The 17,500-nt window shown below is 47.2% G+C and overlaps 1 protein-coding gene and 1 long non-coding RNA gene across 5 annotated transcripts in view; one reads left to right on the forward strand and one right to left on the reverse strand.

Annotated features, from left to right (window-relative positions):
• The window catches only part of LOC139748751 (uncharacterized), a 269,145-nt gene that overhangs the window by 112,924 nt on the left and 138,721 nt on the right, over nt 1-17,500 (reverse strand). The gene's annotated exons all lie outside the window — the stretch shown is intronic.
• Nucleotides 1-17,500, forward strand: part of LOC139748750 (cardioacceleratory peptide receptor-like) — a 217,746-nt gene that overhangs the window by 80,756 nt on the left and 119,490 nt on the right. For all 4 annotated transcript variants that reach the window (XM_071662175.1, XM_071662174.1, XM_071662177.1 and 1 more), the window contains exon 2: nt 1-851. This exon is cut by the window's left edge and continues 74 nt beyond it. In XM_071662175.1, the coding sequence (XP_071518276.1) occupies nt 318-851 (534 nt within the window). In that variant the 5' untranslated portion in view covers nt 1-317. The remainder of the gene's footprint in view (nt 852-17,500) is intronic.

Genomic DNA, 17,500 nt, shown 5'->3' on the forward strand with positions numbered 1-17,500 from the left:
CGAGGGGGGGTCTCTTCAGGCCACAACAGGTCATCGAAAGAAGACGACGACCTCCTCCTCTCCCTCCCTGGTCTTCCAGAGTGGAGACAGACCCGTTCCCTTTGCCTGAGAAGACCACCACCAGCTCCTCCCTCCAGACCCCTCCATGGCCCAGCTGGTACACAGGTGGTGACCACCAGCTCCTCCTCCATCATTCCAGACCCCTTCATGGCCCAGCTGGTACACAGGTGGTGACCACCAGCTCCTCTCTCGTGGCTGACCTGCTACCAGAAGGGGAGGGGCCCGCGCTGACCTGCTCTGACCTGACCTGCCGTGTCATGAGGTCACCCACTATGCCGGGTCAAGTCGTAACCTCCCGCTTCAACCATACGGACGCCTTCCAGGAGGGTAGTGGCGTGTTCCAGGAGGGTAGTGGCGCCTTCCAGGAGGGTAGTGGCGCCTTCCAGGAGGGTAGTGGCGCCTTCCAGGAGGGTAGTGGCGTGTTCCAGGAGGGTAGTGGCGCCTTCCAGGAGGGCAGTGGTGTGTTCCAGGAGGGTAGTAGCGCGTTCCAGGAGGGCAGTGGCGCCTTCCAGGAGGGTAGTGGCGCCTTCCAGGAGGGTAGGGGCGTATTCCAGGAGGGTATTAGCACGTTCCAGGAGGTCAGCAGCGACAGCCAATCAGCATCCAGGGAGTACAACAACGGCTCGTCCTGGACCAATGACGGCCTGCTTCTGGTCCTGGAAGACGCCAGCAACGAGGCCAACTGTTCGAATCCCTTGCACCTGGCGACCGGTTCTTGTGGCAACTTCACCGTCCCCTCCAGCCTCACCAACACAACCACTCTCCCTGGGGACTCCTACTTCTTCTATGAGGTAAGTCCCCATCATACCCCATGGTCCAGTGAGGTAAGTCCCCATCATACCCCATGGTCTCTATGAGGTAAGTCCCCATCATGTTCTATGGTCTCTATGAGGTAAGTCCCCATCATGTTCCATGGTCTCTATGAGGTAAGTCCCCATCATACCCCATGGTCTCTATGAGGTAAGTCCTCATCATACCCCATGGTCTCTATGAGGTAAGTCCCCATCATACCCCATGGTCCTGTGAGGTAAGTCCCCATCATACCCCATGGTCTCTATGAGGTAAGTCCCCATCATACCCCATGGTCTCTATGAGGTAAGTCCCCATCATACCCCATGGTCTCTATGAGGTAAGTCCCCATCATACCCCATGGTCCTGTGAGGTAAGTCCCCATCATACCCCATGGTCCTGTGAGGTAAGTCCCCATCATACCCCATGGTCCTGTGAGGTAAGTCCCCATCATACCCCATGGTCTCTATGAGGTAAGTCCCCATCATACCCCATGGTCTCTATGAGGTAAGTCCCCATCATGTTCCATGGTCTCTATGAGGTAAGTCCCCATCATACCCCATTGTTTCTATGAGGTAAGTCCCCATCATACCCCATGGTCCAGTGAGGTAAGTCCCCATCATGTTCCATGGTCTCTATGAGGTAAGTCCCCATCATACCCCATGGTCCAGTGAGGTAAGTCCCCATCATACCCCATGGTCTCTATGAGGTAAGTCCCCATCATACTCCATGGTCGTCCTCTCGTGTTCGAGGGTCGCAAGTCGTCCTGTTGCTCACAAGGGTCGTACATACGACCACCCCGTCTCTCTCTCTCTCTCTCTCTCTCTCTCTCTCTCTCTCTCTCTCTCTCTCTCTCTCTATCTATCTATCTATCTATCTCCCCCTCTCTCTCTCTCTCTCTCTCTCTTTCCATCTCTATCTGTCTATCTATCTATCTATCTATCTCCACCACCTCTCTCTCTCTCTCTCTCTCTCTCTCTCTCTCTCTCTCTCTCTCTCTCTCTCTCTCTCCAGTATCAAACATGATGTCTCCTCCCCCCCCAAATCAATTCCTCCCTCTCTTCCCCCCCCCCCCCGCCCTCCCTCACCTCCAAAGATTAATCACACTTTCCCTAACTTCCCTCTATCCCCCCTTCCATCAAAATACCCCAAGGAGTTGGATCACATTAATCGTATTAATCGCTATCATCAGCAAGGCGTTAAATGACTCCCCCTTCCCCCCCCCACCCATTTAATCCCCCCCCCCACTCATTAATCCTCTTTAACACCGTTGGTTGAATGAAATCGTACGCCACTGAATTCAGTTCATATTTTTCTAATCCTGTCTGTTTGATAAAATGGTCCGTCTCTTGGACGAGACAGGGAAAGACATTGGTCAAAGGGGGGCCCCCCCTCTTTTGTTCCCCCCCCCCCACTGTCAACTCTGTCTTCATGTGTCTGTCTCTCTGACGACCATTGAGTCGTTCGTCTGGCCATGTATGTGGCTGTCTCTCTGACGACCATTGAGTCGTTCGTCTGGCCATGTATGTGGCTGTCTCTCTGACGACCATTGAGTCGTTCGTCTGGCCATGTATGTGGCTGTCTCTCTGACGACCATTGAGTCGTTCGTCTGGCCATGTATGTGGCTGTCTCTCTGACGACCATTGAGTCGTTCGTCTGGCCATGTATGTGGCTGTCTCTCTGACGACCATTGAGTCGTTCGTCTGGCCATGTATGTGGCTGTCTCTCTGACGACCATTGAGTCGTTCGTCTGGCCATGTATGTGGCTGTCTCTCTGACGACCATTGAGTCGTTCGTCTGGCCATGTATGTGGCTGTCTCTCTGTCTGTCTGTCTGTTTCGTAATGGCTGTAAATTCGTCTGTTGCACATCCATGAACATTTCTGCTTGCTGTCTGTAGCTGTTTTGCATGTCTGTGAAGAGTCATGAACCCCCTCTTCCCATCCTCTGTCTGTGGTATCTTCAATTTCCTCTGATTACATTTGAATTACTTTTGGATTACTTTTGGATTATATTTGAATTACTTTTGAATTACTTTTGGATTACTTTTGGATTATATTTGAATTACTTTTGAATTACTTTTGGATTATTTTTGGATCATATTTGGATTACTTTTGAATTACATCAGGATTACTTTCGGATTACTTTTGAATTACGTTTGGATTACTTTTCGTCTGGTTGAATTACACGCCTTTTTCACAGTCTTTGGATACATTATACTCACGTCCAATTCTATTTTCATGAAAAAAAACTATCATCATTTCTAAATCATCGAATTATATTGATTAAGACACACATTCGTGCAGAGAGATAATTTAGCATGTATGTATAAAATGTGGAGGTAAATGTAATTATACACTGCCATATGATTATTCAATTATCATATGAATTACATATGGCGTATGTAAAGGAAGTGTACTGGGGCCTTTTAAGTCTCCTAGTGTTTGTGAAAGTATCTAACTACATAATCATCTTAGATGATTATATAACCAATAGTATATGATTATCTAATATGATTATATAACTAATATAATCTAAAATAATTATATAATCATAAGATAATCTAAGATAATTATGTAACTATATAACTCTTTTAAGAATTATATGATTAACTATACAGTTACCTTCTAAGATGATACTCCGTTTCCCAATGTATATAAGGCGGGTCCATGGGAATTCTATGCTACAGAGACTGTAACCTGAACCGATGTAATCATTAGAGATATTTCATTTTTTTCTCTAATTTGTAAGATATTAATCTTGCTGCTGAAGGGAGAGAGAGAGAGAGTGTGAGTGAGAGTGAGAGTGAGAGTGAGAGAGAGAGAGAGAGAGAGAGATGAATGGTCCTAGTGGGGGGATTCTGGAGTCGAACCCGGGTCGAAAGTGAGTGACAGCCACCAGAGAGAGAGAGAGAGAGAGTAGAGAGAGAGAGAGAGAGAGAGAGAGAGAGAGAGAGAGAGAGAGAGAGAGAGAGAGAGACGCATAACAAGTACGACCCTCCTCTCCCCCTCCCTCCCCCCCCTCTCCAAGTCCCAAGCCATCACGACCCTACCTACCCTACCCCCCTCTTCCCCTCCCCCCCCCTGGGGTCGTCTTTCGGGCGCCATCAAAAATTTTCTTTGGTCGTCGACGGGGGGTGAGGGGGGGGGGGGGGGTCGTCGCCCAAAACCAGCGTTGCCACCGCGGGCGTTTGATCCCTCGTGTTCCGATTTATATTCATAGATCACGACAGCTTATATAAACAGCGTTGGTAACAGTGCTTTACTTCAGCGAATATATATATATATATATATATATATATATATATATATATATATATATATATATATATATGTGTGTGTGTGTGTGTATATATATATATATTCCTACGAGTCCACGGGGAAAATGAAACACGATAAGTTGCCAAGTGCACTTTCGTGTAATAATCACATCATCACATCACATCACATCATCAAGAGAGAAATATAACAGTCACTTGATATACATCGAAGACACGAAGCTAGGACGTCATTTGGTAATATATATATATATATATATATATATATATATATATATATATATATATATATATATATATATATATATATATATATTATCCATTGAAAGTTACTGACCTTAATCAAATGAGATTTTGAATACTGTTTGGTTCGGATGTAAACAACACAGAGGATACGATCCAAACCAGCCAATGGGCGAGAGAGAGAACCAGCACTATGTCATTGTAAACAGCCAATAGCACTAGTGCTACGTCACTCTCAGCCAGCCAATAGCACTAGTGCTACGTCACTCTCAGCCAGCCAATAACACCAGTGTTTCGTCACTGTCAGCTAGCCAGTAGCCCCAGTGCTACGTCACCGTCAGCCAGCCAATAACACCAGTGTTACGTCACTACCAGCCAGCCAATAACACCAGCGTTACGTCATCGCCAGCCAGCCAATAGCACCAGTGTTACGTCAATGCCAACCAGCCAATAATACCAGTGTTACGTCATTGTCTGCCAGCCAATAACACCAGTGTTACGTCAATGCCAACCAGCCAATAATACCAGTGTTACGTCACCACCAGCCAGCCAATAAGACCAGCGTTACGTCAATGCCAACCAGCCAATAATACCAGTGTTACGTCACCACCAGCCAGCCAATAAGACCAGCGTTACGTCACCGCCAGCCAGCCAATAGCACCAGTGTTACGTCACCACCAGCCAGCCAATAAGACCAGCGTTACGTCACTACCAGCCAGCCAATAGCACCAGTGCTCCTGCATTACCATCTCAAAAAAGTAGGAAAGATAAACAAGAAGGACTCCCCCCCCACACCCAACGCCTGTCCCCAGGCGCTCCCTCGCCGAGGTGGGTAAAGGCGAGGAGACATTTGGGTGGGGAGAGGGGGGTTGTGAAGGAGGTTGTAAAGGGGGGGGGGGTGAAGTTAGACACGTTCTGAGCGGTGGGGAGAGAGAGAGAGAGAGAGAGGGAGAGAGAGAGAGAGAGAGAGAGAGAGAGAGAGAGAGAGAGAGGGGAGAGAGAGAGAGAGGGGAGAGAGAGAGAGAGAGAGAGAGAGAGAGAGAGAGAGAGAGAGAGAGAGAGAGAGAGAGAGAGAGAGAGGGGGGGGAGAGAGAGAGAGAGAGAGAGAGAGAGAGAGAGAGAGAGAGAGAGAGAGAGAGAGAGAGAGAGAGAGAGAGAGAGATAGTGGACACTGGAGGAGAGATGAGGGAGACCATGAGATAACACAGGAGAAGGAAGAGAACATCCTGGGGAGTCAAATGTACCCTGGGGTGATGAGGGAGAGCAGGGGCTGGGGAGAGTAGAAGGGGGAGAAAGACACACCAGGAGCTGGGGAGAGTACAAGGGGGGGAGACACAGGGAGCTGGGGAGAAAGATAGAGAGACACACACACGCTAGGAGGGGGAGTATAAAGGGGGAGAGATACCAGGAGCTGGGGAGAATATAAGGGGCCGAAAGACACTGGGGAGAGTATAAGGGGGAGAAAGACATTAGGAGCTGGGGAGAGTATAAGGGGAGACACACCAGGAGCTGGGGAGAGTATAAGGGGGAGAAAGACACACCAGGAGCTGGGGAGAGTAGAAAGGGGAGAAAGACTCACCAGGGGCTGGTGAGAGTATAAGGGGAGACACATTAGGGTCTGGGGAGAGTATAAGGGGAGAAAGACATCAGGAGCTGGGGAGAGTAGAAGAGGGGGAGACACAAGGAGCTGGGGAGAGTATAAAGGGGAGAAAGATAGAGAGACACACACACGCTAGGAGGGGGAGTATAAAGGGGGAGAGATACCAGGAGCTGGGGGAGAGTATAAGGGGGAGAAAGACACTGGGGAGAGTATAAGGGGGAGAAAGACATCAGGAGCTGGGGAGAGTATAAGGGGAGACACACTAGGGGCTGGGGAGAGTATAAGGGAGAGAAAGACACCAAGAGCTGGGGAGGGTATAAGGGGAGACACACCAGGGGCTGGGGAGGGTATAAGGGGGAGAAAGACACCAAGAGCTGGGGAGAGTAGAAGGGGAGAAAGACACCAGGGGCTGGGGAAAATATAAGGGGAGAAAGACACACCGGGGGCTGGGGAGAATATAAGGGGGGAGAAAGACACCAAGATCTGGGGAGAGTATAAGGGGGAGAAAGAGACACCAAGAGCTGGGGAGAGTATAAGGGGGAGAAAGAGACACCAGGGGCTGGGGAGAGTATAAGGGGGAGAAAGACACACCAGGGTCTGGGGAGAATATAAGGGGAGAAAGAGACACCAAGAACTGGGGAGAGTATAAGGGGAGAAAGACACACCAGGGGCTGGGGAGAATATAAGGGGAGAAAGAGACACCAAGAACTGGGGAGAGTATAAGGGGGAGAAAGACACACCAGGGTCTGGGGAGAATATAAGGGGAGAAAGAGACACCAAGAACTGGGGAGAGTATAAGGGGAGAAAGACACACCAGGGTCTGGGGGGAATATAAGGGGAGAAAGAGACACCAAGAACTGGGGAGAGTATAAGGGGAGAAAGACATACCAGGGGCTGGGGAGAATGTAAGGGGAGAAAGAGACACCAAGAACTGGGGAGAGTATAAGGGGAGAAAGACACACCAGGGGCTGGGGAGAATATAAGGGGAGAAAGAGACACCAAGAACTGGGGAGAGTATAAGGGGAGAAAGACACACCAGGGGTTGGGGAGAATATAAGGGGAGAAAGAGACACCAAGAACTGGGGAGAGTATAAGGGGAGAAAGACACACCAGGGGCTGGGGAGAATATAAGGGGAGAGAAAGACACCAAGAACTGGGGAGAGTATAAGGGGAGAAAGACACACCAGGGGCTGGGGAGAATATAAGGGGAGAGAAAGACACCAAGAACTGGGGAGAGTATAAGGGAAGAAAGACACACCAGGGGCTGGGGAGAATATAAGGGGAGAGAAAGACACCAAGAACTGGGGAGAGAATAAAGGGAGATTGTAAGATATTGGGGTGAATGTCTACGCCCCACACACACACACTGTGTGGGGAGAGAGGGAAGTGGGGAGGGGAGGATAGTGGTGTCAGAGATAAGGTGGCAGAAATGATAGGGTGTCACAGTGTTGCCAAGTCCTTCCATCTCTGGTGTCACAACGTTGCCAAGTCCTTCCAACACTGGTGTCACAGCGTTGCTAAGTCCTTCCAACACTGGTGTCACAGCGTTGCCAAGTCCTTCCAACACTGGTGTCACAGCGTTGCCAAGTCCTTCCAACACCAGTGTCACAGCGTGCCAAGTCCTTCCAACACCAGTGTCACAGCGTTGCCAAGTCCTTCCAACACCAGTGTCACAGCGTGCCAAGTCCTTCCAACACCAGTGTCACAGCGTTGCCAAGTCCTTCCACCACTGGTGTCACAACGTTGCCAAGTCCTTCCAACACCAGTGTCACAACGTTGCCAAGTCCTTCCAACACCAGTGTCACAACGTTGCCAAGTCCTTCCAACACATGGTGTCACAAGCGTTGGCAAAGCCCTTCCAACCCTGGCGAAGCAGTGTTGCCAAGATAGTCCATCACGGGCGTCACAGCGTTGCCAAATCTTCCATCTTGGCGGGATTTTTGCTCATTTGCATAGCGTGGAGACCTTGTGGGGGGGGGGGGGGATGGGAGGTGATGGGAGGTGATGGGAGGTGATGGGAGGGAAGGGGAGGGAAGGGAAGGGAAGGGGGGAAATGGGGCAAGGCAAATACCACGAACCAAAAAAAAAAAAAAACTCGCCCCAAAGTTTATATAGTTTATGTGGGAACTATATAAACTCCTATATAAACTACTATATAAACTCCTATATAAATTACTATATAAACTACTATATAAATTACCAAGCGATGTGTATAGTCGGGTGGGAGAGGCTGTTGTTTAAGTAATGTCAGTGAAGGTACGACCCCTTGAGCACGACGGTACGACCCCCTTGAACACGACGGTACGACCCTTCAGCACGACGGTACGACCCTTGTGCACGACGGTACGACCCTTAAACACGACGGTACGACCCTTGAACACGACGGTACGACCCTTGAACACGACGGTACGACCCTTGAGCATGACGGTACGACCCTTCAGCACGACGGTACGACCCTTGAGCACGACGGTACGACCCTTCAGCACGACGGTACGACCCTTGTGCACGACGGTACGACCCTTAAACACGACGGTACGACCCTTGAACACGACGGTACGACCCTTGAACACGACGGTACGACCCTTGAGCATGACGGTACGACCCTTGAACACCGACGGTACGACCCTTGAACACGACGGTACGACCCTTGAGCACGATGGTACGACCCTTGAGCACGACAGTACGACCCCTTGAGCACGACGGTACGACCCTTGAACACCGACGGTACGACCCTTGAACACGATGGTACGACCCTTGAGCACGATGGTACGACCCTTGAGCACGACGGTACGACCCTTGAGCACGACGGTACGACTTTCTATATATATCCCAGACCCTCTATATATATCACAGACCCTCTCTATATATCCCAGACCCTCTATATATATCCCAGACCCTCTATATATATCACAGACCCTCTATATATATCACAGACCCTCTATATATATCCCAGACCCTCTATATATCCCAGACCCTCTATATATATCACAGACCCTCTATATATATCACAGACCCTTTATATATATCCCAGACCCTCTATATATCCCAGACCCTCTATATATCCCAGACCCTCTATATATATCACAGACCCTCTATATATATCCCAGACCCTCTATATATCCCAGACCCTCTATATATATCACAGACCCTCTATATATATCCCAGACCCTCTATATATCCCAGACCCTCTATATATATATATATATATCCCTGACCCTCTTTATATCCCAGACCCTCTGTATATCCCAGACCCTCTATATATATCACAGACCCTCTATATATATCCCAGACCCTCTATATATATATATATATCCCAGACACTCTGAATATCCCAAACCCCCCTATATATACCCCAGACCCCCCTATATATACATCCCAGACCCCCCTGTATATATATATATCCCAGACCCTCCCTACATATATCCCACACCCTCTATATCTATCCCAGACCTCCTATATATCCTAGACCCCTCTATATATCCCAGACCCCCCATATATATATATATATATACCCCAAACCCCCCCTTATATATCCCAGACCCCCTATATATATCCCACACCCTCTCTATATATACCCCAAACCCCCCCTATATATATCCCAGACCCCCTATATATATCCCACACCCTCTCTATATATACCCCAAACCCCCCCTATATATATCCCAGACCCCCCTATATATATCCCAGACCCCCCCTATATATATCCCAGACCCCCCTTATATATCCCAGACCCCCCTATATACATCCCAGACCCCCTCTATATATCATCCCACTTCATCTATATATCTCTTGGGATATATTAGAACGTCCCTAACTTTCCCCCCCTCCCCTCCGGGCGGAAATTCTTACCCAAAAATGTATCGTCCATTTTTGCATAAATCTGCATACATCGCCTTTATATGAGCAGGGGGATATCTTCCCGTTTTCTTTCCTTCCCCAACCCGTTTTCTAAAGGGTTCTGTCGCAGAAAAAGGAAGCCGGGGGGTATGAATATCTTCCCGTTTTCTTTCCTTCCCCCAACCCGTTTTCTAAAGGGTTCTATCGCAGAAAAAGGAAGCAGGGGGGAGGTGGAGATATCTTCCCGTTTTCTTTGCTTCCCCAACCCGTTTTCTAAAGGGTTCTGTCGCAGAAAAAGGGGGGAATGAATATCTTCCCGTTCTCTTTCCTTCCCCCAACCCGTTTTCTAAAGGGTTCTGTCGCAGAAAAAGGGGGGAATGAATATCTTCCCGTCTTCTTTCCTTCCCCCAACCCGTTTTCTAAAGGGTTCTGTCGCAGAAAAAGGGGGGGAATGAATATCTTCCCGTTCTCTTTCCTTCCCCCAACCCGTTTTCTAAAGGGTTCTGTCGCAGAAAAAGGAAGCAGGGGGGAAGTGGAGATATCTTCCCGTTTTCTTTCCTTCCCCCAACCCGTTTTCTAAAGGGTTCTGTCGCAGAAAAAGGAAGCCGGGGGGTATGAATATCTTCCCGTTTTCTTTCCTTCCCCAACCCGTTTTCTAAAGGGTTCTGTCGCAGAAAAAGGAGAGTGGGGGGAGGAGGGGGGGCGGGGGGCTTCTATAAATTGGGGTTTTGGGATATTTTGAAATTCATGGATATATCTAATGATTTAGAGTATTACCATCTAAATCTAAAGCTAGCGTCTAATTCAAAGCCAAGAATCTCGATCAAAGATAATTAGACCCCAACGTATCTAATTCAAAGCTAACAACCCCGGTCAAAGGTAATTAGAACCAAGGTCTCTAAATCAAAGCTAACAACCCCGATGATTAAACCCCCATCGTATCTAATTCAAAGCTAACCACCCCGATAATTAAACCACCCATCGTATCTAATTCAAAGCTAACAACCCCGATAATTAAACCCCCAACGTCTCTAAACCAAACCTAACAACCCCGATAATTAAACCCCCACATCGTATCTAATTCAAACCTAACCACCCCGATAATTAAACCACCCATCGTATCTAATTCAAGGCTAACCACCCGATAATTAAACCTCCCAACGTCTCTAAATCAAATCTAACCACCCCGATAATCAAACCCCCATATCGTATCTAATTCAAACCTAACAACCCCGATAATTAAACCCCCATCGAGCTAACAACCCCGATAATTAAACCTCCCATCGTATCTAATTCAAACCTAACAACCCCGATAATTAAACCCCCATCGAGCTAACAACCCCGATAATTAAACCTCCCATCGTATCTAATTCAAACCTAACAACCCCGATAATTAAACCCCCATATCGTATCTAATTCAAACCTAACAACCCCGATAATTAAACCCCCAACGTCTCTAAACCAAACCTAACAACCCCGATAATTAAACCCCCCAACATCTCTAATTCAAACCTAACCACCCCGATAATTAAACCCCCATCGAGCTAACAACCCCGATAATTAAACCCCCAACGTCTCTAAACCAAACCTAACCACCCCGATAATTAAACCCCCATCGAGCTAACAACCCCGATAATTAAACCTCCCATCGTATCTAATTCAAACCTAAGCACCCCGATAATTAAACCCCCATCGAGCTAACAACCCCGATAATTAAACCTCCCATCGTATCTAATTCAAACCTAACAACCCCGATAATTAAACCCCCAACGTCTCTAAACCAAACCTAACCACCCCGATAATTAAACCCACAACGTCTCTAAATCAAAGCTAAGCACCCCCCCCCCCACAACGTCTCTAAATCAAAGCTAAGCACCCCGATCAAAGCTAATTAGACACCTCACTCAAGAGGTATGAGCTGACGTAGCTGGACATGAAAGGAAACTTTACCTCTTAAGACGGACTTAATTAGCGACGCTTACCCCCCCCCCTCCTCCACACGACCCCCTCCACACGACCCCCTCCACCCACGACCCCCCTCCACACGACCCCCTCCACCCACGACCCCCCTCCACACGACCCCCTCCACGACCCCCTCCACGACCCCCCACGACACCTCACACGACCCCCTCCACACGACCACCCCCACGACCCCCCCACACGACCCCCCTCCACACCCCACACAACCCCTCCACATGACCCCCTCCACACGACCCCCTCCACACGACCCCCCACGACACCCTCCACACCTCACACGACCCCCTCCACTACCCCACACGACCCCCTCCACACGACCCCCCTCCACAACCCACACAACACCCCTCCACACGACCCCCTCCACACGACCCCCCACGATCCCCCACCACACGACCCCCCCACACGACCCCCCCCCCCCTCCTCCACAACCGTCTTGGTAATAAACTGGACTTGGAAGTTTAGGATGACGTCAGAGTCCCATACGTTACGCTTATCTGAAGCTTGGCCACGGAAGGATCAAGCTTGGCTTCAGCTTGATCTCCTGAAGCTGAAGGAAGCTGAAAGAAATGGTCTGACTTCTCCTGAAGCTGAAGGAACTAGTCTAGCTTCATTCAAAATTGAAAGAAATGATCTAGCTTCATTCAAAATTGAACGAAATTATCTAGCTTCATTCAAAATTGAAGGAACTGGTCTAGCTTCATTCAAAATTGAAGGAACTAGTCTAGCTTCATTCAAAATTGAAAGAAATGATCTTGCTTCATTCAAAATTGAAGGACCTAGTCAAGCTTCATTCAAAATTGAACGAAATTATCTAGCTTCATTCAAAATTGAAGGACCTAGTCAAGCTTCATTCAAAATTGAACGAAATTATCTAGCTTCATTCAAAATTGAAGGAACTAGTCTAGCTTCATTCAAAATTGAACGAAATTATCTAGCTTCATTCAAAATTGAAGGACCTAGTCAAGCTTCATTCAAAATTGAAGGAACTAGTCTAGCTTCATTCAAAATTGAAGGACCTAGTCAAGCTTCATTCAAAATTGAAGGACCTAGTCAAGCTTCATTCAAAATTGAAGGACCTAGTCAAGCTTCATTCAAAATTGAAGGAACTAGTCTAGCTTCATTCAAAATTGAAAGAAATGATCTTGCTTCATTCAAAATTGAACGAAATTATCTAGCTTCATTCAAAATTGAAGGACCTAGTCAAGCTTCATTCAAAATTGAAGGACCTAGTCAAGCTTCATTCAAAATTGAAGGACCTAGTCAAGCTTCATTCAAAATTGAAGGAACTAGTCTAGCTTCATTCAAAATTGAAAGAAATGATCTTGCTTCATTCAAAATTGAACGAAATTATCTAGCTTCATTCAAAATTGAAGGACCTAGTCAAGCTTCATTCAAAATTGAAGGACCTAGTCAAGCTTCATTCAAAATTGAAGGACCTAGTCAAGCTTCATTCAAAATTGAAGGACCTAGTCAAGCTTCATTCAAAATTGAAGGACCTAGTCAAGCTTCATTCAAAATTGAAGGAACTAGTCTAGCTTCATTCAAAATTGAAAGAAATGATCTTGCTTCATTCAAAATTGAACGAAATTATCTAGCTTCATTCAAAATTGAAGGACCTAGTCAAGCTTCATTCAAAATTGAAGGACCTAGTCAAGCTTCATTCAAAATTGAAGGACCTAGTCAAGCTTCATTCAAAATTGAAGGACCTAGTCAAGCTTCATTCAAAATTGAAGGAACTAGTCTAGCTTCATTCAAAATTGAAAGAAATGATCTTGCTTCATTCAAAATTGAACGAAATTATCTAGCTTCATTCAAAATTGAAGGACCTAGTCAAGCTTCATTCAAAATTGAAGGACCTAGTCAAGCTTCATTCAAAATTGAAGGACCTAGTCAAGCTTCATTCAAAATTGAAGGACCTAGTCAAGCTTCATTCAAAATTGAAGGAACTAGTCTAGCTTCATTCAAAATTGAAGGAACTGATCTTGCTTCATTCAAAATTGAAGGAAGTGGTCTGGCTTCATTCAAAATTAAAAGAAATGATCTTCATTCAGAATTGAAGGAACTAGTCAGCTTCGTTCAAAATTGAAGGAACTGGTCAAGCTTCATTCAAAATTGAAGGAACTAGTCTAGCCTCATTCAAAATTGAAGGAACTGATCTTGCTTCATTCAAAATTGAAGGAAGTGGTCTGGCTTCATTTAAAATTAAAAGAAATGATCGAGCTTCATTCAAAATTGAAGGAACTAGTCAGCTTCGTTCAAAATTGAAGGAACTAGTCAGCTTCGTTCAAAATTGAAGGAACTGATCTTGCTTCATTCAAAATTGAAGGAAGTGGTTTGGCTTCATTCAAAATTAAAAGAAATGATCTTCATTCAAAATTGAAGGAACTAGTCAGCTTCGTTCAAAATTGAAGGAACTGATCTTGCTTCATTCAAAATTGAAGGAACTGATCTTGCTCCGTTCATAATAGAAGGAACTGGTAAGCTTCGTTCAAAATTGAAGGAACTAGTCTAACTTCATTCAAAATTGAAGAAATATATCTAAGCTTCATTCAAAATAGAAGGAACTAGTCAGCTTCGTTCAAAATTGAAGGAACTGGTCAAGCTTCATTCAAAATTGAAGGAACTAGTCTAACTTCATTCAAAATTCAAGGAACTGATCTAACTTCATTCAAAATTCAAGGAACTAGTCTAACTTCATTCAAAATTGAAGGAAGTGATCTAGCTTCATTCAAAATTGAAGGAACTAGTCTAGCTTCATTCAAAATTCAAGGAACTGATCTGACTTCATTCAAAATTGAAGGAACTGATCTAGCTTCATTCAAATTTGAAGGAACTGATCTAGCTTCATTCAAAATTGAAGGAACTGATCTAGCTTCATTCAAAATTGAAGGAACTGATCTGACTTCATTCAAAATTGAAGGAACTGATCTAGCTTCATTCAAAATTGAAGGAAGTGGTCTGGCTTCATTCAAAGTTCCAAGAATCTGGTCCAATTTCTCTCAAGTGTGCCCTGTGCATCACACTATCTTATTAAATGGCAGTAAATGATTTAAATAAAGTAATAATGGCCATTTACTAAGTTATTAATCCATGATTGAAATATAAGTTATAATACCCATTTATTAAATGATAATTATAATTATTAATTGATATAACCGGGTTATGATTATCCTCACGTCCCACACCTCCGTACACTTCCTCCTCCCGTCCCACACCTCCGTACACTTCCTCCTCACGTCCCACCCCTCCGTACACTTCCTCCTCACGTCCCACACCTCCGTACACTTCCTCCTCACGTCCCACCCCTCCGTACACTTCCTCCTCACGTCCCACCCCTCCGCACACTTCCTCCTCACGTCCCACCCCTCCGTACACTTCCTCCTCACGTCCCACACCTCCGTACACTTCCTCCTCACGTCCCACACGTCCGAACACTTCCTCCTCACGTCCCACTCCTCCGTACACTTCCTCCTCACGTCCCACCCCTCCGTACACTTCCTCCTCACGTCCCCCTCCTCCGTACACATACCTCTTCCCGTCCACACATAGCCATATATCTGACCCGTTTGGCATATTGTCTATTGGTTCCTCGTAACAATTTGAGTCTTATTGACTTCAGTCAGACGCTCGGCGGAAGATAGTGCGATATCGTAAGACGGAAGGGTCATAACCAACTTGATAACACATTATATACGACTTTATAGGTATATCCCCGTGTGTGTGTGTGTGTGTGTGTGTGTGTGTGTGAAACGTACGCACGAACATACTAGCAATTTGAGAGAGAGAGAGAGAGAGGTTAGAGAGAGAGAGAGAGAAAGAGAGGAGAGAGAGAGAGAGAGAGAGAGAGAGAGAGAGAGAGAGAGAGAGAGAGAGAGAGAGAGAGAGAGAGAGAGAGAGAGAGAGAGGTTAGAGAGAAAGAGAGGTTAGAGAGAGAGAAAGAGAGGTTAGAGAGAGAGAGAGAGAGAGAGAGAGAGAGAGAGAGAGAGAGAGAGAGAGAGAGAGAGAGAGAGAGAGAGAGAGAGAGAGAGGAGACCTACCCCTACCCCCCTCACATCGGGTCAGCCTGACCCATAGTCTCGCTTAAGACTCTCTCTCTCTCTCTCTCTCTCTCTCTCTCTCTCTCTCTCTCTCTCTTAACCTCTCTTTCTCTCTCTCTAACCTCTCTTCTCTCTCTCTAACCTCTCTTCTCTCTAACCTCTCTCTCTCTCTCTCTCTCTCTCTCTCTCTCTCTCTCTCTCTCTCTCTCTCTAACCTCTCTTTCTCTCTCTCTCTAACCTCTCTTCTCTCTCTAAACCTCTCTCTCTCTCTCTCTAACCTCTCTTTCTCTCTCTCTCTCTCTAACCTCTCTCTCCTTCGTGATTGGAGCGTCTCGCTCCGTCGATCTATTCAGCTGGCATCCATCTATCGTGTCTCCTTACCAGGCCGAGATCTCGAGGGGAGGTTTGCTGGGGGAGGGGAAGGGGGAGGGGAAAGGGGAGGGGAAGGGGGAGGGGAAGGGAAGGGGGTTTGGGGGAGAGGGGAGGGGGGGAAGGAATACGTTGGTTTAGAAGAAGGGAGGGGAAGGGGTTAGGGGAATGGGGGAAGGGGGGAAGGGAAGGTGTGAAGGGGAAATGAAGGCGAAGGGAAGGGGAAGGGGGAAGGGAAGGGGGAAGGGCCGGTGGTTTGGGTGAGAGGGGAGGCGGGCGAGGAATACGGTGGTTTTAGAGAAGGGAGGGGAAGGGGAAGGAAGGAAGGAGAAGGTGGAAAGGGGATGGGAAGGGTGGTTTTGTGGGAGAGGGGGAGAGAGAGGGGAGGAATATGCTGTGGTTTGGTCTGTGGCAAGTGGGGAGGGGGGGTTAAGGGGTGGTGGGGGTAGGTGTGTGTGGGGGGGGGTTGTGGTGTGGGGAATGGGAAGGTGAAGGGGGAGGGGGAAATGGAGGACTTAATGGGAAGGTGAAGGGGGAGGGGGAAATGGAGGACTTAATGGGAAGGTGAAGGGGGAGGGGGAAATGGAGGACTTAATGGGTAGGTGAAGGGGGAGGGGGAAATGGAGGACTTAATGGGAAGGTGAAGGGGGAGGGGGAAATGGAGGACTTAATGGGAAGGTGAAGGGGGAGGGGGAAATGGAGGACTTAGTGTGTTGGGGGGGGGGAATGGGTGGGGGAATGGGGGGAAATGGGAGGGGGTTGTCAAAGGCACGTGGACCATTTTGAGGTTTTTTTTGAGGTGAATTTAGTGGTGATGGGGGAATGGGGGAAGGGGGAATGGGGAAGGGGGGGTCGATGGTTAATTATCATTTGGCCATACTGGTGGTAATGTGGCCATGGCCACCATTATACCATGGCCACACTAGTAGTACTGTGGCCATGGACGCTATTATAACCTGGCCACACTAGTAATGTGGCCATGGATGCTAACATAACCTGGCCACACTAGTAATGTGGCCATGAATACTAGCATAACCTGGCCACACTAGTAATGTGGCCATGGACGCTAGTATAACCTGGCCACACTAGTAATGTGGCCATGGACGCTAGTATAATCTGGCCACACTAGTAATGTGGCCATGGACGCTAGTATAATCTGGCCACACTAGTACTGTGGCCATGGACGCTAGTATAATCTGGCCACACTAGTAATGTGGCCATAGACGCTAGTATAATCTGGCCACACTAGTAATGTGGCCATAGACGCTAGTATAATCTGGCCACACTAGTACTGTGGCCATGGACGCTATTA

Source organism: Panulirus ornatus, chromosome 5 (genome assembly GCF_036320965.1).
Source record: "Panulirus ornatus isolate Po-2019 chromosome 5, ASM3632096v1, whole genome shotgun sequence".
Taxonomy (NCBI): domain Eukaryota; kingdom Metazoa; phylum Arthropoda; class Malacostraca; order Decapoda; family Palinuridae; genus Panulirus; species Panulirus ornatus.